The sequence below is a fragment of the Fusarium mangiferae genome (genome assembly GCF_900044065.1).
Source record: "Fusarium mangiferae strain MRC7560 genome assembly, contig: FMAN_scaffold014, whole genome shotgun sequence".
NCBI classification, from domain to species: Eukaryota; Fungi; Ascomycota; class Sordariomycetes; order Hypocreales; family Nectriaceae; genus Fusarium; species Fusarium mangiferae.
Window position 1 is genome coordinate 1,486,151 of NW_024573934.1, and position 22,389 is coordinate 1,508,539.

The window sequence follows — 22,389 nt, forward strand, 5'->3', positions numbered from 1 at the left end:
CACGCAATTTCTGTCTTTCACAGGGGGCACGCGTCGTTGAGTCCCTCTGCCTGTCGCGCGCTGAACGCGTCAGCACTAACAATTCCTTTCGCGTGTCCATCTGTGGACTGCCTGTGACTTGCAATCAGCGTGCACCCGCCACAACCCCACCGTAGGATTTCGCAAGCCAGTTGCCCGACACTCGTTCTCTTCCGTCACGGCGCGCTAAATTTTGGTGGGCTGGCTCCGAAAGATCGAGAGAGTCGCGCACAATGGACTGGCGTAGATCGCTTAATGCAAAGCCTCGACCGAATCTGAGCTGCATTCGGAGTCTCTGATCACTGTACCCATTGTAGACTCACAACAATAGACATGGTACGGCACATGAGCATTCGGAACTAACATGACTGGCAAACAACTTTATCATTCTTTGTCTAAAATGTACTCTAGCTCTTTGCATCAAAGGACAGTGGTAATCAATATTAACCAAGGGAATGGTTGCCGCATAAACATGCGATGCCAGGTGATAGATACGGGAGATCTTCCCAGTAAACTCAGGTATTCGATTAACTGACAGTAAGGAAATTTTTGCTTGATGTGTTTCTTTTTACATTGACGTGGGCTTTTGACAAACTTAGGCAGTATCAGCATCGTAGTTCTCATCATCAAACGAGGGATCGTCCGAGTTGAGAGGAGCATCGGCATCAGCAGCGCCTGTACCCGCAGCGACGTTAGTAGTCGATGTAGCTGCTGATCCAGTCGCAGTGGTAGTCGCCGCGCTGGTGGGGATGCTGGTTGGAACACTGGTAGGCACAGCTGTGGCGCTTCCAGTGGCGCTGGCGGAAGCTATGCAGGCAGTTCGGTCAGAAGCGCAAGATGTCTGAGTAGAGCCAGACTTTCTGCGGCAGACGTAGTAGGCGTAGTTGCATCGTCGGATGCTCTGCTCGTTTCTCCACCATTGAGCAAGACCAGAGACGGAGGGTCGAGCAAAGGTGCGAGTAGGAGGACCGCCAGCACTTGAAACAGTTGTAGTAGCGGTCTGAGCTGATGTGGCAGAGCTTGTAGAGGAAGACCCGCCCTTGATGCATGCTGCGTAGTTGGAAGCGCATGCCGATTGGTTGGATGAGTTGGTGATTAAGCAGTTGTTGTAAGTGCTGATGCACTTGTTGGCGTTGGAGTCTCTGAAGAGCCAGGTTGGCAGGAAGGGCAGAGAAGACATGGCTCCTCTGCCGGGAGCAGCGGTTGTCGAAGATGCAGCGGCAGCAGTGGTGGTGCTGCTGGGCTTTCCGCCGCCCCGTCCATTTTGAGGATGGGCTGCAACAGAGACTGCAAGGGCAGTAGTGATGAGCTGAAGAGTGACCTTCATGTTGTAGTAAGTGTTGATTACTTTGTAAGTGTATAATTTGAGTTATTCAAGGAGTGGTTGAGAGACAAAGATTGTTGTTCCAGTTAAATGTCAAAGAGCTTTTGAGTGTGAGTGAGTGACTGGATGAGTGCATTCCCAGGGAACTGAGAGGCAGTTATATACTGTTATTCTCATACCATCCATTCGTAACCATCAGTATGCCCTCGAGTCCAGACTTGACGATACCTGACGTAGCGTCAATCTTTCCACGTTCAGGCACCACTCTGTGGCTTGCTCTCATTCCCGTCGGCAGCCACGCCGCCACTGGCCCTGAACCTTATCGACGAATATGCAAGGTCCGATGGTCGTAGGTTTAGAGTTTCGGGTGATTAGCAGTCTGCATACTTCGGTGGTTCCTGAATCCATGACTGATCAACACAAATAGACTCGGGGCGGAATTCCTCAATGCCTTTTCAGGGACAAGTTTACTCAGTCCCTTCGCTTTCCGGACCTGTTTCTCAAATACAGGACCCTCGATCTCAGGACCCCTCATTCCATAGCCGGGGCAAACAGGGCATCGATTGGGTTTTGAGCAGAATCATCGACGATGGACTGGAGATCTCTGTTCGTATTGCGTAGCTGGATGGCCGATTTACCCTCAACCACATCATCATCATGTTGCATCAAGTTCCTGAAAGACCCAGATTTGAGCTGCATTGACCTCATATCTTGCCACCGCTGTGATTGTCGATGGCACACCTTTATGTCATTTGTAGATCCTTTGCTCTCAACCTCCTACGCTGGTGCAGACTGCCCCTCTCGGTGGCTTCCTCCGCAAGGCCAGATGATTACAGAGACAGCCCCCACCAGGTTCGAATGTCGGCCCAACCCGTCAGGGCCAGTCGGGAATATGGAATAGCCGAGACATGTCGACAGCTCTGGGCCAGACCAGACTCGATCTATTCCCGCCTCAATTCCATTTCCGTCTTCGGGTTCTCACGAGATGGTGCCGAAACAGGTTAGAAGAAACTGCCATCCCCAGTTCCCAATCTTTGTAGTTCTCACTGCCTGCAGTCGACAGGACGGCTCTCCAGATTGTGGGAAATGTCTCGGGTAGGTTGCCTTGCTTGATCTTGGTCTTCCCCCTCGAGTTGAGAAGTGATGTTCTGCGTCGGTCTTGCTTCTGAAGAATTTCCAATGTGATGTCTGTAGTGTCAGATCAATGTTAATAGTTGATCATAACAATTGCAGAGAAAAATATCTAGACAGCGATAATATCATTGCTAGCTTCCGATTACGGTTCTTTGTTCCCATGGGCCTTGTGTACACAGAGTTCCAAGCAAGACGAATTATAGATTGCGACTTCATTAATTATAGCGCAATGTAGAACATCGTCGTATCAGTCTTACATTACTCCAAGGGCTTCATCCGATAGTGACTGAAAATAACAGGCATTGAAATCTGAAGAGATCTGTTGCATTCAACCTGCCATGATTCTTCCCTGGTAGACTTGTAACAGCTTCCTCCGAAGGTGGCGTAGTGGATAATCGCAAAGCTCAGCCAACTCGAACTTGGAGACATCTTGTTGAATTCACTACATCATAAGGCTCTCTAGAACCGCTTTCTTATTCAATGACTTGATAAAATACCTTCCGTACCCTTCAAGCCATTACTCATGTGCTCTCTACTCTTGCTCCAACCTGAGTCTCCTGGAATGCAGAAACTCATAGTCTGGCATAGCGTCTCTGACCCATCGCTCAAGCTTTTGCGCCCCTTCTTCACCAAACTCGGCCTTCCACTTGACTGCCTCCTGATCAATATCAACTTTCCCAGCGACTTTACTCTGGTCAATCGTGGTACTGGCGTTGATAGAGCTAAGCATCCTCTGCTCCACATGGCTCAACTTGTTCAGCACTTCCTCTCCTGCCTTATCCCACGAGTATCGGACTTTACTCTCATCAAGACCAGTGAGCTTCGCGTACTTGCCTACCAGTTGAGGACATGTCATGACATCGTCAGCATCAATGACGATAGGCCAGATGCTGTCGTTGGCAAAGTGCTCGGAGTAAAAGTCATACAAGGTTCGATGCCACCTCGTAGTGATCTCTGCTGCCATGGGTTCCTTTCTGGGGCGCTTGAAGCCCTCCCATTCCATCGTGCCAGAACATGTGCGGTACAGAGAGGGAATCATCAGAGCGGGGTGGCGGATGAGGAAGGTTGGATTCCAAGTCTTGAGAAACTCATCCGGAAATAGTGTGAGATTGAGCGGTGATCGTGTTGGTTGAGCGATGTCCTTCATGGGAATTGGTGTCGCCTCTTTCTGGGATCCCGTCGAGCCATTGACATGGTTGTCCTCGATACGAGGATGATTCAACATGATAGAGTGTTCCTTGACATAAATAATCTGTCCTTCCTTCTCGGCCGCAGCGATATAATCTTGGAATCTTTGAGAGCATTCCTGGATTACCTTGTTCACTGTCGCACTATCCTCTTCCGTCCATGTATCCATGGGCTTCTCAGCTATCAAGAAGTGTTTGGGCAAAGATGGAAGGAAGAAGTATCCTCCGTGGATGGCAGGGCGTACATTCTGCTCGCCGAGGTTGAGCATCTTGACCAACAGGTTGGAGGCAGTACGAGGAGACGTAAGAAGCCAGTATCGAGGGCGTTGAGGAGAGTTTGCGCCTTTAGCCATCTTTAGTGCTATTATTTGGGAAATTATTGAAGAGACGAGTTAAATTGAGCAGCTGAAGCCCAGAAATAAGATGTATTTGATGCTGATACAATAGTATGAGAACCTGAGCAGAGGATCTAAACCGAGTAAATGGAATGATTGATGAAGTACTTATAGTAAGTCGAACTGGCAGGTCGCCTACTTTCTGATGTCACAGACACATACAAGGGTGTTTTCGGTTGTCGGTCGCTTGGCTCGTCGCTCCGGGCCGTCGCCATGCATACGAGGTGGTGCAAGTGGGTTCGAACTTGAAACCGGCATTGGTTGATCACTCAAGACATTCATGCGAGACGCTTCTACGGCAATTCTAAAATGTCCGATCCGAATGTGTAAGCGGAGGATTTGTTCCCTGTCAAGATCTTCATCGTAGTCTAGTAGAAAGAGAAGATACGCGAAACTCAGTCGTTTGTGTTCCGTGACACGAGCAACAGCAGGCCTGATCTGGTCACGGGTCCTCTTCTTTATGCTGTCTTACACATCCGATCGTCAGGGGCAAGGCAAAGAGAAAGAGAATCCTATTATTCTCCAAATGTTAGGGACAGCGCCACTGTTTGCTGTGAATATCGGAACTTTCAAGTGCGAACCTCCAGGCAGTTATGTAATGATCGACGGTGTTATGCAGATACGGTTAAGGACGACTCCACTTCGCCAGCAACCCTCGAGTCAAGCAGACCGTATCGCGTGGCATTACAAAGAGCGACTTCCGAAAAATGATTCACGAGCCCAGGGAAGATTGCCGGCCGAGTGCCGCACCGCTCTTGTCATATTTGACCTCGCGCAATAACGGCCTTTTTCAAAGCCCGAAGACTGAGAGAAGCCCGAGTTTGGTGACTTCATCATATCATGCGCAACCAAAAATCTGTCCTTGTCCGACTATACATATCTTGCGTAGCGTTGGGTACTGTCGGTGCAAGTATACAACCTCTCGGGAGCCTGAGTTCATTTTTTGCACCAATCGAAGCTCAACTTCAACGAGAGAAGAGAAATCGTTATCATCTCTGACGTATTCATGTTTGTTTGAGTTATAACTACTAGTCTAGAGGATTACCGATAATAATTTCCTCTCAAGGTTTCGAGATATGTCGAGCTTGAATTCTTGAACTTTGATTGCAATAAGGACTACAAGAACTCTTATGCAAATGAATTATTTGGTCGAGATAAAGAGCATAACCTGATGTTCTGCACGGCACTTGAAGGCTCGATGTTTTCGTGGTCTCCGAGGCGAACAGAGTAACTCAAAATAAAGGAAGCTACATATATTATACTACTTCGAAATCTTAGATCCTTCGCTGTAGAGAAGAGCTTCAACTAGAACTTAATCTCATGCACATGTTGTTGAAATCTTGAACGGCGCTTTTGGCGTTCTGATCGTTCCGATCCTTATGAGAATGGATAGTACTATTTCTTTAATTAGTAATGTACCCCTGATCTTACACTAGTCAATTACTAGATACCGTAATTAGATGCGGCTCATAGATGCATAACATGTCAATTCCACAAATCCAAATCTCACGTCAGCTGTTGCTGCTCCACCACTTGCGCGAATAGTTCTCATTCCATTGCGCACTATTTTGTACTCTATATCTTCTCGTAACTCCTCACAGTAAGAAAAGAATTCCTGAAACGACGCGCAAGTCACAATGGCTTCACCAATTTACGACTACATTGTTGTTGGGGGTGGCCTTGCCGGCTGTGTTCTCTCCAGCCGCATCCGAGAGTACGATGATGCAGCCAAGATCCTTCTCATTGAAGCTGGTAAAGAAACGCGTGGGCGCTCGGACGTACATAACATGCAGGTTTTGAACCTAGGCGGCGAATTGGACTGGCAGTATCAGTCAGAGCCCGTTGAAGCACTTATGGGACGACGGATCACTCTCAACGCTGGAAAGGGCCTGGGTGGCAGTTCAGCTATTAACTCAGGTGAGTAAATGAGTCTTGAATGGTAGGTGAATTGAGTAACGGTTATATTGTGCAGGTGGCTGGACCCGTGGTGCTGCGGCAGACTACGACGAATGGGCAGCTCTTGTTGGCGACGAGCGCTACAGCTACAAGGGCCAACTCCCATGGTTCAGAAAATCAGAGCTCTGGTTCGATGACAAGAACCTGGAACAACACGGCAGAGATGGGCCCATCCGTGTAACTTGCGCCAAGGCATCCAATCGCGTTTTCCCTCTGGCTGAGAACGCCGCTGCTGGATGGGAAGAGCTTGGCGTTTCAACCCTGCCAGATGGCGATCAGAACAGCGGGAATAACCTCGGTCGCGCTTACATCTGTGAGGCGAGGTCTGATGGTAAACGCGAGTGGTCTGCCAATCAGTATTCATTGGATGGAGTCCAAGTCCGTCTTGAGACTTTCGTGAATCGTATCGTCATTCAGAAAATCGATGGGAATCTCAAAGCCACTGGTGTTGAGCTGGCCGACGGGAACGTTGTCAACGGTCACAATATCATAATCTCCGCTGGTGCATTCCGATCTCCTCAGCTCCTTCAGCTCTCTGGTATCGGCCCGAAAACCCATCTTCAAGAGTTCGGCATTGAGCCACTCATCGATCTTCCCGAGGTTGGCAAGAACTTATCCGATCATATGATATTCTTCCAGCACTGGCGGCTACGTGATCCTTCTGCTGGGCATACTATTGGGTCCACCAACCCTCTCTTTCAACAACCCCAATACTCGCAAGGTGTACCTTTTGACTGGATCGTCAACACCGGCATTCCAAGAGATGGCCTTGCTAAAGCTATTGAAAGAGACGAAGGAACAAAACCGCGCGAGTCTGAGCATGTTCTTCTCGCGAAAGATAGAACATTTATCGAAAACATTATCATGTTTGCGAAACTTCCGTTTCCTGGCGTCCCCATGGATGCAGAGCATATTACTAGTGCGTTGGTGAGCTTTCTGCCAACCTCGACGGGCTCTGTGTTGTTGAAGTCTGGGAAGCCTGGCGAACATCCAAAGCGTGAGTAATCTTTCTCGATCTTGTGATAGTCTCCATGTTCGTATCACTAACTGCGGGCAGTGAATCTCAACTATCTCTCCACCGAGGTTGACAAGCATGTATTCCGAGAAGGATTGCGTCAGATGACGAGATTCATGCTGGAGTCCAAATTCAGTGATCAGATTATTGGAGAATCTATCCCAGAAGGACTTCCCGTGGAAGCTCTTGCACTGGATGATAGTGATGATAAGTTGGATCACAGGATAGCTATGACTGGCGGCACCTCGTGGCATCCTTCAGGTACTTGTTCCATGGGAAAAGTGGTTGACACAGAATTTTGCGTTAGAGGTGTTGAAGGACTTCGGGTCGTTGACGCATCAGTCTTCCCTGTCCCACTGAGCGCACATCTCCAAGCCCCCCTCTATGCTCTCTCAGAGCAGGCAGCAGCTATTATCACTGGGAAGGTATAGCCAGACGTAAGACTGGTAGACATTGGAGAAGTTAACGACTGAGGATGGGTCTTGGAGGACGGGGAAAGAAGATTTGAGGGCAGGCTCATTTGCGAAGATATAGGAGGTACTTGCGTCAGAAGACCAAGGGGGATTTATGCAATTTTTTAAAAACAGTTTTTTACTCATTTTGGATTTATCAATCTATTTGCGTGAGAAAGTTCGTCATGCCCCCAATCACATGGGCTAGAGGTGCTCGGGGTAATAAAGCCCGATGAGTACAATCGGTCACTTCTACCCCGGACTTTGGGGGCGACATTATGGCTGACTTTCCTGCTGTTCATAAGAAACCCCGCTGTTTAAATAAGGGACCCCGCTGTTGGTAACACAACTCCTTCTGTTGGAAATACAACACCTGCTGTTAGCAAGACGACACCTGTTGTCCGCTGGTAAGAGCAAACTTGTGCCAAGGAAATGGGATCAAAGTGAGGTCCTGCACGCAATATTCCTTCTTCTTAAGACTAGATAGCTATTATGTCAGCCTCAAAATTATTATGCTGGCTCTTGATGCCGATCTTTACGTTGGCGGTTATTGACAGGTAACGTCATCTCTGGGAATGCTTGAATCCCACTGACTTCGAAGAAAACGAACCGTGACAGAGAACAACATCATCCGCAAAGGGTTGATCACCAATGAAACTACTCCTCTGCAAGTTGGGAACGGTAACTTTGCCTTCAGTGTTGATACGACGGGAATGCAAACATACCTCCCTTTCAACACAATGTCAAGCTGGGCATGGCATAATGACACTGAACCAGCTGGAGAGTACGTTGAGCCCACGTTGAACGCAAACTGCTTCGAAAGCTAACCATTAGTAGCCCAGTAGACGCATATACCGGCATACAGAAACAGACGCATGGTAGAAACGTTTCCTATGATCTGCCTGACCCAACTCTTCCTGATGTTTCTCAATGGCTCATTGGAAATCCAAACCGTATCAATCTTGGACGCATTGGGCTGCGATTTAACGACGATACACTGTCATCAAGCAGAATATCTAATACCCACCAGGAGCTAGACCTCTGGCATGGAACCATCACATCAGTTTTCACGATCGATGGTGTTAAGGTCAAGGTTGTCACGCAAGGAGACTTTGATTCCGATGCAGTTGTTTTCACCATTGACTCACAATTGATCGAGTCGGGAAATCTCAAGGTCGAGCTCGACTTTCCATACCCTCCAATCCATACAGCAAAGTACAAGAACGAAGTCTTCGTTGGTGTCTATGACTTCCCAACAAATCATTCTACAAAGCTTTCAGCGAATCTCGAAAGTAATACAGCGCACATATATCATGAAATGGGTACTAAGTACTACGTAAACCTTCGTTGGCCCAAAAAGGCTTCACTGGAATTGAAGCGCCTCGGCCTGCAGGGCTCTACCAAACCCACAGCTCATCGATATGTCCTTTCATCGAGGCACGAAAAGACCATTTCTTTCGTGGCACACTTCTCTCCGGACAAGAGAGTACCTGACCTGCCATCTACTATTAATAGACGTAGCAAAGCTGGATGGCAAGATTACTGGAGTCAAGGGGGTTTTGTGGATTTGACTGAGTCCACGAACCCCAATGCTACTGAGCTTCAACGTCGAATCATCACATCCCAGTACCATGTCAGAGTTAACAGTGCTGCCGATGGTGAGCCTCCTCAGGAGAGCGGCTTGATGAATAACGGTTGGTATGGTAGGTGCAATTTGACTTGTTTCCATAGTAAATTGCTGACCAAGGTAGGCAAGTTCCACATGGAGATGGTTGTATGGCACAGCGCTCACTGGATCTCATGGGGCCGAGATCGTTACTTTCACAATATCTTCCCTGCGATATATGAGAAACTTCTCCCTACATCACTTACAAGAGCGAGAAAGATGGGATGGGAGGGAGCGCGTTGGCCGAAGATGACCGAAACCATTACTGGTCGAAGTTCGCCTGGCGGGATCAACGCATATCTGATGTGGCAGCAGCCGCACCCAATGTACATGGCCATGCTTGCTTTCAAGAGTCAGCCGACGCAGAAGACGTTGAGGCGCTGGGATCCTATCTTGGAGGCGACTGCGGATTATATGGCGTCCTATGCATGGCTCAACCAGTCGTCTGGCAGATATGATCTGGGTCCGCCGTAAGTAATCAGAAACCTGAGCAAGAGCATGAGTTCCGTTCTGATAACATGGTAGTGCGGTCGGTGTCACTGAAAATACGCCCCCAGAGAACACACTCGATCTTGCTTATGAAGTTGCATACTGGAGATACGGCCTTGACGTCGCCTGCAAGTGGAAGAAGAAACTCGGCTTACCTGTACCTAAGCACTGGGTGACCGTTGCAAAGAATCTGGCGAAGCCTCCTCAGATTGGCGGATTGTACACAGTCTACGAGGGTCTCAACTCGAGCTGGTGGAATGATCCAGCACTCAACCGAGACCCGAGAAGTTTGATCATGCTACAAGGTATTCTACCCGACACACCTGCAGTGGACAGGGAGGTCGCTCGACGAACGGCGGATAAGGTCTGGGACGTCTGGACGGACCAAAACATCCGAGGATGGGGGCGGCCTGTACTGGCAATCAACTCGGCTCGCATTGGGAATCCTGAGCGCGCGATATATCACTTGACAGCATACGATTATTGGAGGTTTGATGACGCAGGTAAGTGATGTTACACATGTCATGGAGATTGGTAGGATGAAACTGAGTCATCTCGCTGTAGGATTTGCTATACGTGGTGGTGACGGAAACACGCCGCCCCCATTCATGCCTGGCAATGCTGGGTTCCTCTTAGCCGGCAAGTTTGCATGCTTCTCGAGAAACAAATTACCGCTCACTGACACTATCCACAGTGGCATATATGGCTAAAGGATGGGATGGATCCAAGGGCGATGCGCCTGGGTTTCCTAAAGATGACGGGTGGGTAGTAAAGTATGAGGGACTTCGCAAGGCGCTGTGAGACACGGGTTCTGCTTAGATCATCTTCAATCGAGGTCTCTTGTTCTACCGGCAGGAATCCCTCTCCACGGCGTATATCGGCTCTATGCTCTTGTCGGGGGATGCTTCACCTGATCAAGCGAGCTTATCCTGTCATTCAAGAACTTAAGTAAATATGCCTGACGCAGATAAGCTTGCATTTGAGTGATACGTCAGAAATTACCGTCCAAAATCGCTGCTAGTTTCGTTGAAATGCTTTGAGCATGGCCTCGGTAGGCGAACGATCCGAGGCGAAGGAATTGTTGCGGGCGGCAATAAGAAAGCTTCTATCAACCCCGCTTCCTTCGCGACATCTACAACAAGACTCCTTGTAGGATCAGCCTACAGCGTCACAGCCCTATCAAAAGACGCCCGTTAGTACAATTGGACTGCAAATCATTCCCCTTTTCTTTCGCTGGCACATTTCTGCCCGCAAGAGAGGGGCGTAAGCTGAGTCAGATGCATCGCGGTCCAAGCATGATAGGGCCTAGCTTATCCTCTCCAAGTCCGTGGTTGGCATGGGGCTCGCACTCCATTGCTCGCACTCAGGAAGCGGCTCGAGCTGTGAACTATGGTTTCTTTTGGGTACTTGTACAAATGTGTAGATAATAAACCTTCGAGCCACCCACTTCTGAACTCAGTGAATTCCTGCTTTTCGGCACATGTACTGCTGCTTGATTGACCATGTTTCACATATTTGATAACAATTCGTCGATTGAGAGGACGAAGCTGTTCCAATACGCGGCCATCTTCTTCGTTTCTTTTAAGCTAATCACATACTTACAACGACTCTTCTTCCATCCGCTCTCCAAATTCCCGGGCCCAAGGATCTGCGCGGCATCGCGGCTGTATGAATTCTATTGGGACTCGTACCAACATGGCCGCTTGTGGGCAAAGCTACCAGATCTTCACAGGCGTTATGGTATGGCATTGTTTCATTCCCCAGACATTCTCTGACAACCATCCAGGGCCCATTGTTCGTATTGGACCAAATGAAGTTCATATCGAAGACTCCGAGTACTTCGATACAATCTTCGGATTTCGCCCTTTGAACAAAGAGGCCATGACAGCTAAAGAGTTTGGAATCAACCACGCCCTATTCGGAGTCGAGGATTACAAGACCTACGTCAAGAAACGTGCTGCCTTTGGAAATGCGTTTTCTCGAACAAAGCTTTCCAAGATACAGGACCAAATCAACGAAGAGATCCAAAAAGGATGCACTTGGGTTGAGGATAACAGTAAGGATGGAAGTCCTGTTGATCTGGCGTATGTTTATCCCAAATGCGCAAAATAATTGCTAAACTCGTACAAGCTTTTTATTTCGGGCTGTTCCGGCAGAAATCATAACCAAGTATCTTTTCGGCCAGGAATATGGGTTTCTGCAACATGTGCAAACCACCAAGAACCTTTACGATAAGAGAATGGACAGATTGCTCGGGTTCTCACATCTGGGTCGATTCATACCCAAAGAGATACCTCTTTTCTTGTCTCTCTTTCGTCAATTGACCTTGAGGGCTTTGGGATTCAACGACCCAGGTTCTGCATTTCTTGATTATTTCTTGGTAAATATCGTGACATTCTAAAGGATTCACAGGCTGACGTGATATAGCTCGCTCAGAAGCTGGTGCAAAAAGTCGTGGCTCAACATAACCACCCGAACCACAATGCCGAAAGCATCACCCAACATACTGTCTTCGATGACTTTCTAGACAGCTCATTACCTCAGGAGGAAAAAGAAAAGGGCCCTCTTACTCAGCAAGCAGTGGCTATCTGGAGTGGAGGATGGGACACAGTTGGCTTCGTGCTGACCATGGCAGCATACCAATTACTACGGAATCCACAAGTTGAGCAGCGCCTTTACCAGGAACTCAAAGAGGCCTGGAAAGACCCTACTGAGTCCCCTGAGATCACGACTTTGGAGGGCTTACCATATCTTACTGCTGTAGTCAAGGAAACATTTCGTCTCTCGCCTGGTGCGCTCTGCCGGCTGAGTCGGGTCAACCCTAGCGGCATTGAACAATATGGCGATTGGGAAATACCCCCGGGCACGATTATTAGCATGTCCATTCCGGATGTTCTCTCAGACAAAGCAATCTGGGGGTCCGATGCTGCTGTTTTCGAACCCGAAAGATGGCTCAGTGGAGGGGCGGACCTTGACAGATACCTGGTGACTTTCAGCAAAGGAACACGAGTTTGTCCAGGAATTGAGTTGGCATGGATCGAGACCCGACTTGTCATTGCGAGCCTTTTCCGAAGGTATGAGATGAGCATCACACCAGAGGCCGGCATATCTGATGATGATATCATGCCGTATTACGAAGGGTTTACGCCTGCAGTCAAGAATTGGATATCACGACTGCCGGTCAGGGTGGAGCCTAGACATTAGATTCTATGTCCAGATGTTGCCGACAGTGCAAGGTGTCCCAGTGATGCTGTGTCGCTGTTGTACGTCATCATAGCTCTTACCAAGTATCCCGATCCTTCAAGTACAATGTGCCTAGGCTTTGCTGATCCATTTCTCGATTGTTTTCGTATTGTCAGCACTAAATCAGGCCTTGCTTGTTGAAGGCTGTTGCAGTGGCATGCATGAGGCGCTAGTGATTAACCTTGTCTGATAATCTTGTCCTTTCGCCCAAAATGAACCCAGGACCCCGCTACAGGTCTCATTCTCGGCCATTCAAAGGCGTCACGGTGCCGCATACCCGTCTTTCTGGGCTGAAGGCGGCCTCCACTAATAAGCACTTGACACAGCAGTGGAAACCGACTTCATTCCCCTCAACCTTGTCACACTCAACTCCAAATTCAATTCATCTTCATCATGTCAAGCGGACGCGGTCGAGGTGGACTATTCCAGCGAGGTGGTCAAGGTGGTCGAGGTGGTCGAGGCGGGGGATTGATAGGGTCCGCGGTCCGCGGCGTAGCAGGCGGTATCGGGCTCGTGTCGGAGAGCGTTAGCTCTTACAAAGAGAAGAGAGCAGTGGAGAAAACCTCCGCATCCTCAGAGTCAAGCCAACAGCCTCAATCAAGCGGAAGCATTGCTTTCGGAAGCGAGCCGCCACCGAACTACGAGACTCAGCCAAGCCAGCATGAGGACTCGACTGAAAGACAATGGGAGCTCGACGAAACACAATCCGAGCTCCTCTCAAGTCCTCAAGATAGTGCCGAGATCGCTCAACAGACTCAAGCTGACAAGGATCTTGTGACCAGCTTTTTGAGAGTGCATGGCTCTTCATCCGGCCGAGCCAATGCTCAATTGGAGTTGCCGGTCATTCTCGCGCAGCGGAGACCAAAAGATCGAACCCGTGGCTTTGTTCGGGGATATGCTCCGATGCTTGAGAATTCCGGTATTGACCAGGCGGCATGGCTAGACTTTTTAGATAAATTCGACCAGTCTACTCGAGCCTCGCCCTGGATCGAGGTCATCAACTTTGCAGAGTTGGGCGGCTTCTTTGTACCGATTGCGCCAAGCATCGCGATCAGTGCAGCCGTGTACAAGACAATTGAGGTTGCGAAGGATGTCCAAGGCAGACAAAGGTAATGTTCTCTGGCAGAGCATGGTGTCCTCTGGAGTAGAAACTTACAAATCGCCACAGGTCAAACAAGTTCATTTCCCAGATGAATGAACAATACTTCTATCCAAAGGGCTTATGCTGTCTGATTATGACCTGGCGACCCGATTCCGGGAGGTCTCACGAGGTTGTTGACTTGACATCAACAGTTGCTTCTTCGATTGGATCGTATGACTCTGGATTTACCAACAAGTTTCAAACCTCAAGCGGAAAGACCTACGGTGATTTCGCTCTCCCCGAGGCTGCCCCTCTCATCTTTCCGACCCTCGATGTACTTGCTGAGGCTGATAGTGAGGAATCGAAGGGTCTGAAGCAAAGCCTGGGTGAGAAGAGAACATACATCCAGGAGTACTATGACAAGAGAGCCCAGGCTCAGTTCGTAAGTCAACGAAGTTGATGGCTTTCAAGAATCTGGACTAAACTCGGCTACAGGCGCTCAATAGACCGGATAATCTCTTGGCTAACCAGCAAGAAGCTCCAAAGTTCACTTCACGATATGCTGATCCTAGCCATCCTTCCAACAATGGCTCCTTGATATCCCTACTCACTGGCGGATATGTCGACCCAACGAAGCTTCGTCGGGGCTTCAGGGGCCAAGCACCAGAGGTCCAGAGTAAAGGACAACCCAGTGGAGCACGAAGTGATAGACAGCCCGGTTTGCCCCTGCCTTACAAGCCGGTCAAGGCGGCAAGAAAATTTCTTTTCAACAAGGTAAAGATATCTGGCGCTTCCCAAAGACTCAAAAAGTGGTAATTAACTTGTATAGGACATTTTATATCTAATGGTTGTTAATATGCCCAGTGACGATGAGCTCCGGGAGGCCAAAGCGGTATTGGACCGCAGATAAGGGATTTCTACATTCCAGAGCGATAGAGTCCAGAGCGATAGATTACTTTGAGTCACAGATCAAGTCCATAAGACTTTAGATGATTGGCAGTAAGTTATCTGGACTGAGCGACTCGCGGTTTCTGGGCCATCTTCGCTCCTCGAGCCATTGTGCAGTTAAGCACGTTGGCCGCTTTTGAGCTTGTTCCTCGGATACAGATCGAGCTGTCACGAACGATAGTGGTTCCAAGACCAAATGAAGAAAATTAACATGTTATTAAAGGCTCCATCTCCTAACTGTGACTGCCTCACAACCTGTCTATAAGCTTAACCCTCCCTCGTATCATGCACGAATTAGGCCTCAACAGCCTGCAAGTGCGACTGCGCCAAGTTTGTGAAGAAACTGGCTCCAAGAACCTTGCTTGGAGTGGCAGGGKCAGTTGCATTGCAGAGCTTGGCAAAGTTGCCGCTTTTCTTGAGTCTGTCCTTGGTAAACTTGGAGTACTTGGACAGAGAGCATGACTTTCCAGGTCCATCCTGGCAAGAAGGCACTGGGTAAACGACATCGTTGATCAGGATCCGAACAAACTTCCTCGAGCCGTAAGCCTTGCTGGAACCGCAGCTGAGACGCTCAAAGGCGATGGTACCTCTCATGGGAGAGATGTTAGAACTGCGCCAGATACGATCCTTGGGAATACGATCCAGAGGGAGAGGAGCTTGCTTGTCAAAGACTCCAGTAGCAACAGCCAACTCGTTCAGCTGGCCGTCGTTCAAGAAGCTCATAAGGATCTTGGGGAGCTTGAAAGGCTTTCCATCAAAGTTCTTGCCCGTGGTATCAGGGCCAGCAACGAAACGCTCGATCAGAGACTCGAGGAAAGGCACCATCATCTTTGAGGCAACCTTGGTGGCGGGTCCAACACCGTAGTAGTATCTAAGATCTTGCTGATACTCGTATGCTTCCAGCTCCTTCTGAGTGAAGGTATCGCAGAATGGCGAGAGCTTGCCTTTGATTTGCGACTCAAAACCACAGATGTAGGGGAAGTCATTCCATGTCGAGTCGTCAAGCTGAAGGTCGCCCTTGATGTATTTGGACAACCGCTTCTTGAAGCCTGGAAGCCATCGCTGACGCCATTCGTCCTGCTGCTTGCTGCTGTCATCGATGAAGGTAGGACACATATCCGATGGAGCAAGGGTATCGCCCAGGTGAGATGGGACGCCTTTGCCAGTCACGGAAACAACGGTTCCCAGGGAAGAGTTGGTTCCCAAAAACCCGTGAAGGAAGAGCTTTGCAGTCTGGAGAACTCGTGTATAGTTGTTAGCCCAAACAATGAAGTCTTCGCCCTCCTGGTACAGATCAGGGTATCTTTCTGAGTTAGTCGAAATCTCAAAAGCCGACAATGCCGAGCTCATACCTTGTTCTTATGGTGTAACCCATATCAAACAGTTCCTTGTATCCAGTCTTGCTCAGCTGAGCGATCTGAATGTCAGGGTTGGTAAGAGGGCTCTCCCAAGTGTGAATGAAAGACAGTGGCCCAGTTGCGGTGTACTTGGACTCTCGGAACTAAATTGTTGGTCAGACCTTTCCGTGATACAAAGTGTTGATCATTTCTTACACGGCGAGCCATCTCGAGCCATCCATTGTGAGCGCCCTGATCAGGATAGCGGGATCCGTGGCGCGAAACGTAGGCAGCTTGGTCGACCTGACATCCTTCAGGGACCTCTGAGGATATTCCGGTCAACTCCTCGCCTGAATCTGTTAGATGAAAGACTCAACTCCGGTCTGATGCCACTTACCGATGTGCCATGGGCCGTTGGCTCCAACATGGGCCAGAGGGTTCTTTGCCGAAGCGCCATCAGGCAATAGAACTGCTTGCACGGGATCAAGCGAAGCGCCGACTCCTACGTTGCGTGCGGAGCATGCTGAGCCAAGCAGGGCAACAGCAACAAATGGGCCTCTCATAATGCCACTATTTATGGATAAAAGTGTTTGGGAATGAGGGCACGGATAGACAAACAAAGAGGGAAGTTCAACGTTCATCAATGAGGAGAAATATATAGAACTACGACAGCCCTTACTCGACCCGGAAATTAAACTCCAATTCTGTATGGACTGAATGTCATCCAGACTCTCTATTTCCGCCCTTCCGCTCGATGTCAATTGAGATCTATCAACTGTGCCGCGATAGCGAACGGGCCTAGCAGGGGATAGTCCGGCACGTGTTCTCGAGGGAATAACCTATTCGGTCGCATAATGCTAAGAAGCTTGGGATCCATCGATGCATTGGTGGAAAAGTCAAACCCTCGGTAAAGACGGGCCAATTGCCAGATTCGGAAATGCTTCAAGAGCAATAGTAGACCAGTAAAACAAAAGAATCAATCTACGTGCCTCACTGACGTAGTGTGTAAATGTGATGGTCTCGATATGCCGCGGTTTATGAAGTTGGAAAGAAGAAGCTGCTTTTCGGACAACGATCGCTTTTGTAGTTTGAAGCCGCGATATCACTTCACGAGGTCCGGCTTTGGACCCCTGACAGGAAGGTATTATGCTGATCACGATGCAACATGACAGATCGGCCCATGAAGCTTGGACTTGCTGTTCTCCTCTTCATGTCGCTCTCCCCATAAATAGACGGTGAATATCAAACAAATCACCATAGCTTCAGTCTTGATCACCTACAAGCCAAGAAAACATGTCAATCCGCACCATGTCCAGCCGGCTCCTTGCCGCCGCCCTCGCTCTTGGTGGTCTCTCAGTAGGACAGACTACTGGAAACTTCAACTTCCTTACCTACAACGTCGCTGGACTTCCTGCTATCATCAACAACAACGAGGTTCCTGGTGACAAGGGAACCAACGCCAACCTCATTGGCACCGTTCTTGCCACTCAAAAGTATGATATTGTTCATATGCAAGAGGACTTCAACTACCATGCCTACATCTATGCGACTGACAACCATCCTTACCGTACTCCTACCTCTGGGGGCGTTCCGTTTGGCGATGGTCTCAACACTGTCGCCAACTATGACTGGACTGGTCTTGTCCGCAAGAAGTGGAACAAGTGCAACCTGAACTCTGGCGATTGTTTGACCCCCAAGGGTTTCAGCTTCATGCGCATGAAGATTCAGAGCATTGAGGTTGATCTTTACAACCTTCATGCTGATGCTGGGTATGTGAGTCGATTGATATATATTGGATGGAAACTGACCTTTCGCCGTTTAGCTCGGACCAAGGTGATGTGGATGCTCGTTCTGCAGGTATCGATCAGATCCTGGCCTACATCAACTCAAACTCTCAGGGAAGGGCCGTGATCGTCGCTGGTGATACCAATGACAGATGGACCAATGCAGGTCGAAGCATCAACAAACTGACCGATGCCGGCTTCAGCGACTCTTGGGTCCAGCTCATCCAGGGAGGAAAGTTTCCTACGGCTGGGGCCACTGCGAACCCATGCAAGGTCCCTGCCGCTGATAACACATGTGAGATTGTTGATAAGGTTTTGTAAGTCACCACCCTCAGTTTCGGTTCAATGTCTTGCTTGTAATATACTAATAAGACGATAGCTATCGCTCGGGCAGCTCTGTAAAGCTTACTGCTAAGAGTTTTAACTATGTTCCTAAGGTCTTTGTGCAGCCTGATGGGAATATTCTATCAGACCACAATCCTGTGCTTGTTGAGTTTGCTTGGTCTATTTAGTTTTATAGTAAATAGCTTTATTACTTATATACTATAATATAAAAGCCCTTTAAGTTATAACTTTACTATACTATAAGCTTACTTACTTATAGTTAAAGGGTAAGTTAACAAAGTAATAGCTTTATAATTAATTTAACTTTATTTAATTTATAAGTTTTTTAAATATATATTTAAAATTATTTAATATTAAATAAAACTTAATTTATTAACTATTAGTAGAATATTTTTATATTAATTAAATTTAATATATATTATTAAATTTATTATTAAAAAATATAATAATTTAATAATTTAATAATTTAAAAATAAATAATAATAATAATAATAATAATAAATGATAATAAAAAACTATAAAAAATATTGATTTTTAATAGCTTTATTTATTATATAGCTTTAATTAAAAATAATTAATAAATAAAATTTAAAGATTTTAATAAATTATAAAAGTATTAATAATAAAGTTTTTAATTAAATTAAAATTTTAATAAATTTAATTAATAAGGTTACTTTTAGGCTATAGTATTTTAAATAACTTTAATTAAAATAAATATATTATTTAATTAACTAAAGAGCTATAAAAAGCTTAATTAATAAAGTTTATAACTTTTTTATTAATTTAACTTTTTTTAATTTATTTATTTTTTTATAAATATTTATTTTGATTATTATAAGTTTATTAAGAAATTAATTAAACTTTAGTTATTTATAAGTTTTTTACTTTTATTATATTAAATTAATAATATAAATTTTAATTATATTTAAAAGATTTTATTAAATAAATTAATTTTAATTATATTTAAAAGATTTTATTAAATAAATTAAAAATTAAAAATTACTATTTATTAATAATATATATAATCTCTTTTAATAGGTTATTAATATAATTAAATAATTAAAAATATAAATATTATATTTTTTTAAATATAAATAATTAATTAAATTAAAAAAAAGTTATAAAAAAAGCTAAATAAATATTAATACTTAACTATAATAGTTAAATAAATAATTAATTATAAAATTTAATTATTTTTAAGTATAATATTTTTTCTTTAGTTTAAAGTACTACTTTTTTATTAATATTACTTTACTTATAGTTCTTAAATATAAGATTAATTAGTTATATACTTAAGTATATATATTTAATTAATAAATATTAATTTAGCTTTTATTAATTAATTTATATAAAGTAAAATTAATTTAATTTCTTTAAACCTTTATAATACTTATTTATTTTAAAACTTTATTTATAAATATATTTAACCTTTATATAAGTAAGAGGAAATTAAATATATATTTAGCTTTAATAATTATATTTTATAGCTACTCTTTATTGCTAGTTAATAGGCCTAAAAAGGCAGTTAAAAAAGTAATTTACTTAGTTATTAAGGTTTTACCTTACTTTATAGCTTTTTTTAAGTCTTTTAGTTATAATAACTCTTTAGCTAGCTAATTTAAAAATATTATATAATTTGAAATATTTAAATTTATATAAATAATTATATTAATTAAAATATAATTAAAAATAGCTATTTTAATTAAATTAAATTAATTTCTTAATAAAAAGTTCTTTTTAATAACTATAGCTATTATATAAAGCTTATAGTATTTATAGCTTATAGCTTTTATTAATATTAATTTAATTATATTAATAAAATTATAATTAATTATATAATAGGCCTAATTAGCCTATAGGCTATTATATATAGGTATTATAATAATAGCTATAATTAATATTAATAATTATAATTAATAAATATAAAAAGTTAAATTAAAGAATATACTTTAAAGGTATAATAAACTTAGCCTAGTTAAAAAGGTTAATTTAAGATCTTTTAGGTAAAATAAAGAAAAAAGGCTAATATAATTACTAAAAGGCAGTATTAATATTACTTAATTAAGGCAATAATTATATTATTAAAGTAAATAAACTTTATATAATTTTAAGATATAGGCCTACTATAAGGGCCTTATTATTTAAGCCTTTAAATAAAAAGTTAAAAGCTTAATAGCCTTATTAAGCTAATAATAAAGGAAAAATAAAAAAAATTTATTATTTATTTAAAAATACTTTTTATAATAAATAGCTTAAAAAAGAAATATAATACTTAAAAGGTATTTACTTTTTAATTAAAATAAATTAATATCTTTATAAATTAAAAATTATTTAATTTAATTATTAAATTATAAATATTTTCTTTTAAAGTTTATATATTAGCCTTAAAAGATAGTTAAATATCTTTAAAGTTTATTATAATTTAAATATTTTTTATTTTTTAAATAATAAAGCTTTATTAAGTTAATATTATTAAATTAATTACTTTAATTATAATTTAAATTTAAATTTATATAATTTAATTAAAAAGCTTTACTTTTTTATTAATTAAAATCTTCTTTTTATAAGCTTACTTTAAAGGTTTTATATATATTTTTATAATAAATTATATTTTAGTTATTTAATATATTTTAATAATAAGTTATTTAATTTAACTTTTTTTTTAATTATAATTATTAGTAATAATATAACTACTTAATTATAATATTTATTAAAAAAAGCCTATAATTTAATTTTAATAAAGCTTATTTAATTAAAGATTTTAATATAATCCTTTTAATTAATTTATTTATTAATAAAAATAATTATAATAACTTTTATAATATAGCTATAAAAGTTATATTACCTTAAAGATATATAAATAATATTAATAATATTAAGTTAATAGTCTTTAATTATATATTATTAAAGTCTTATAGCTTTATTATTAATTAATTAATAAAAATTTCTTTAAGCTTAAAATAATAAAACTTAATAAACTTAAATATAAATTACTTAAAGAGATAACTTTAAGTTATAATTAATTAATACTTATTAAAGCTATTTATTTAAATAGCTTAAATAATTAATAGCTTAAAGGTATTAAATAAAAAATAAAAAGAATATTTAAAAAAATTAAATTATTATAAATATTAAGCTTATTATAATTTTAAGTTATAAAAGTATAAAAATAAAAAAAATAATATATAATAATATAAATAAAAAATTTATAATTTTTTCTTTAATATTAAAACCTTTTTTTTTTAAATTACCTTTTTTTTTTCTTTTTTACTTTTTTTATTTACTTTATAATAGCCTTTAATTTTTATAATATAATAATTAATATATAACTTTAATTTTTATAATTATATAATTTAATTTTTTTTTTTTCCTTATTATTAGCCTTATAAGGCCATTAAGTTATTAACTTTATATATAAAGGCTTAAATAATAAAGGCTTTATAATAGGCCTATATCTTAAAGATTAAAACTTTATAAGGTTTATTTACTTTAATAGTATAATTATTGCCTTAATTAAGTAATATTAATACTACTTACCTTTTAATAGCTATATTAGCTTTCTTTTTTTACTTTAATTAAAAGATTAAAATATTTTTAATTAACCTATTTAATTAAATTAAATCTATTATAAAGTATATTCTTTAACTTAACTTTTCTTTTATTAATTATAGTTATTAATATTAATTATAGCTATTAATATAATATCTATATATAAAAGCCTAAAACTTAATAAAAGCTATTATATAATTAATTATAACTATATTATAGTAATTAAAATAATATTAAATTAAATTAAAAATAGAAATTACTATAAAATTTATATAATAGTTAATCTTTTTTTTAATTTCTTTTTTTATAATAATTACCTTTAATTTTTATAATATAATAATTAATATATTATTTTAATTTTTATAATTATATATTTTAATTTTTTTTTTTTCCTTATTATTAGCCTTATAAGGCCATTAAGTTAAATATAAATAATAAAATTTTATATTTTTATATTAAATATTAA

The 22,389-nt window shown here is 42.3% G+C and overlaps 8 protein-coding genes across 8 annotated transcripts; 5 read left to right on the forward strand and 3 right to left on the reverse strand.

The window, feature by feature from the left end:
- Nucleotides 1–613: 613 nt before the first annotated feature.
- Nucleotides 614–1,345, reverse strand: FMAN_14672 (uncharacterized protein; the record flags this gene model as incomplete). The annotated part of the gene is made up of 1 exon (XM_041823041.1): nt 614–1,345. One exon carries the CDS (start codon nt 1,343–1,345, stop codon nt 614–616), a length of 732 nt encoding a protein of 243 aa, XP_041688662.1.
- Nucleotides 1,346–3,008: 1,663 nt separating this feature from the next.
- Nucleotides 3,009–4,016, reverse strand: FMAN_14671 (uncharacterized protein; the record flags this gene model as incomplete). Its single annotated transcript, XM_041823042.1, has 1 exon — nt 3,009–4,016. The coding sequence occupies one exon, from the start codon at nt 4,014–4,016 to the stop codon at nt 3,009–3,011; it is 1,008 nt and encodes a 335-aa protein (XP_041688663.1).
- A 1,679-nt stretch (nt 4,017–5,695) lies between these two features.
- On the forward strand, nt 5,696–7,460 carry FMAN_14670 (uncharacterized protein; the record flags this gene model as incomplete). Its single annotated transcript, XM_041823043.1, has 3 exons — nt 5,696–5,975; nt 6,031–7,011; nt 7,072–7,460. The coding sequence occupies 3 exons, from the start codon at nt 5,696–5,698 to the stop codon at nt 7,458–7,460; spliced, it is 1,650 nt and encodes a 549-aa protein (XP_041688664.1).
- Nucleotides 7,461–8,221: 761 nt separating this feature from the next.
- FMAN_14669 (uncharacterized protein) lies at nt 8,222–10,437 on the forward strand (the record flags this gene model as incomplete). Its single annotated transcript, XM_041823046.1, has 6 exons — nt 8,222–8,265; nt 8,319–9,184; nt 9,233–9,617; nt 9,673–10,139; nt 10,201–10,275; nt 10,331–10,437. 6 exons carry the CDS (start codon nt 8,222–8,224, stop codon nt 10,435–10,437), a joined length of 1,944 nt encoding a protein of 647 aa, XP_041688665.1.
- Nucleotides 10,438–11,138: 701 nt separating this feature from the next.
- On the forward strand, nt 11,139–12,840 carry FMAN_14668 (uncharacterized protein; the record flags this gene model as incomplete). The annotated part of the gene is made up of 4 exons (XM_041823047.1): nt 11,139–11,376; nt 11,423–11,720; nt 11,767–12,016; nt 12,064–12,840. The coding sequence occupies 4 exons, from the start codon at nt 11,139–11,141 to the stop codon at nt 12,838–12,840; spliced, it is 1,563 nt and encodes a 520-aa protein (XP_041688666.1).
- Nucleotides 12,841–13,272: 432 nt separating this feature from the next.
- On the forward strand, nt 13,273–14,870 carry FMAN_14667 (uncharacterized protein; the record flags this gene model as incomplete). Its single annotated transcript, XM_041823048.1, has 4 exons — nt 13,273–13,988; nt 14,048–14,402; nt 14,456–14,734; nt 14,790–14,870. 4 exons carry the CDS (start codon nt 13,273–13,275, stop codon nt 14,868–14,870), a joined length of 1,431 nt encoding a protein of 476 aa, XP_041688667.1.
- Nucleotides 14,871–15,202: 332 nt separating this feature from the next.
- FMAN_14666 (uncharacterized protein) lies at nt 15,203–16,808 on the reverse strand (the record flags this gene model as incomplete). Its single annotated transcript, XM_041823049.1, has 4 exons — nt 15,203–16,211; nt 16,261–16,409; nt 16,462–16,595; nt 16,643–16,808. 4 exons carry the CDS (start codon nt 16,806–16,808, stop codon nt 15,203–15,205), a joined length of 1,458 nt encoding a protein of 485 aa, XP_041688668.1.
- A 730-nt stretch (nt 16,809–17,538) lies between these two features.
- Nucleotides 17,539–18,541, forward strand: FMAN_14665 (uncharacterized protein; the record flags this gene model as incomplete). Its single annotated transcript, XM_041823050.1, has 3 exons — nt 17,539–18,014; nt 18,068–18,346; nt 18,409–18,541. 3 exons carry the CDS (start codon nt 17,539–17,541, stop codon nt 18,539–18,541), a joined length of 888 nt encoding a protein of 295 aa, XP_041688669.1.
- Between the last annotated feature and the right edge of the window lie 3,848 nt (nt 18,542–22,389).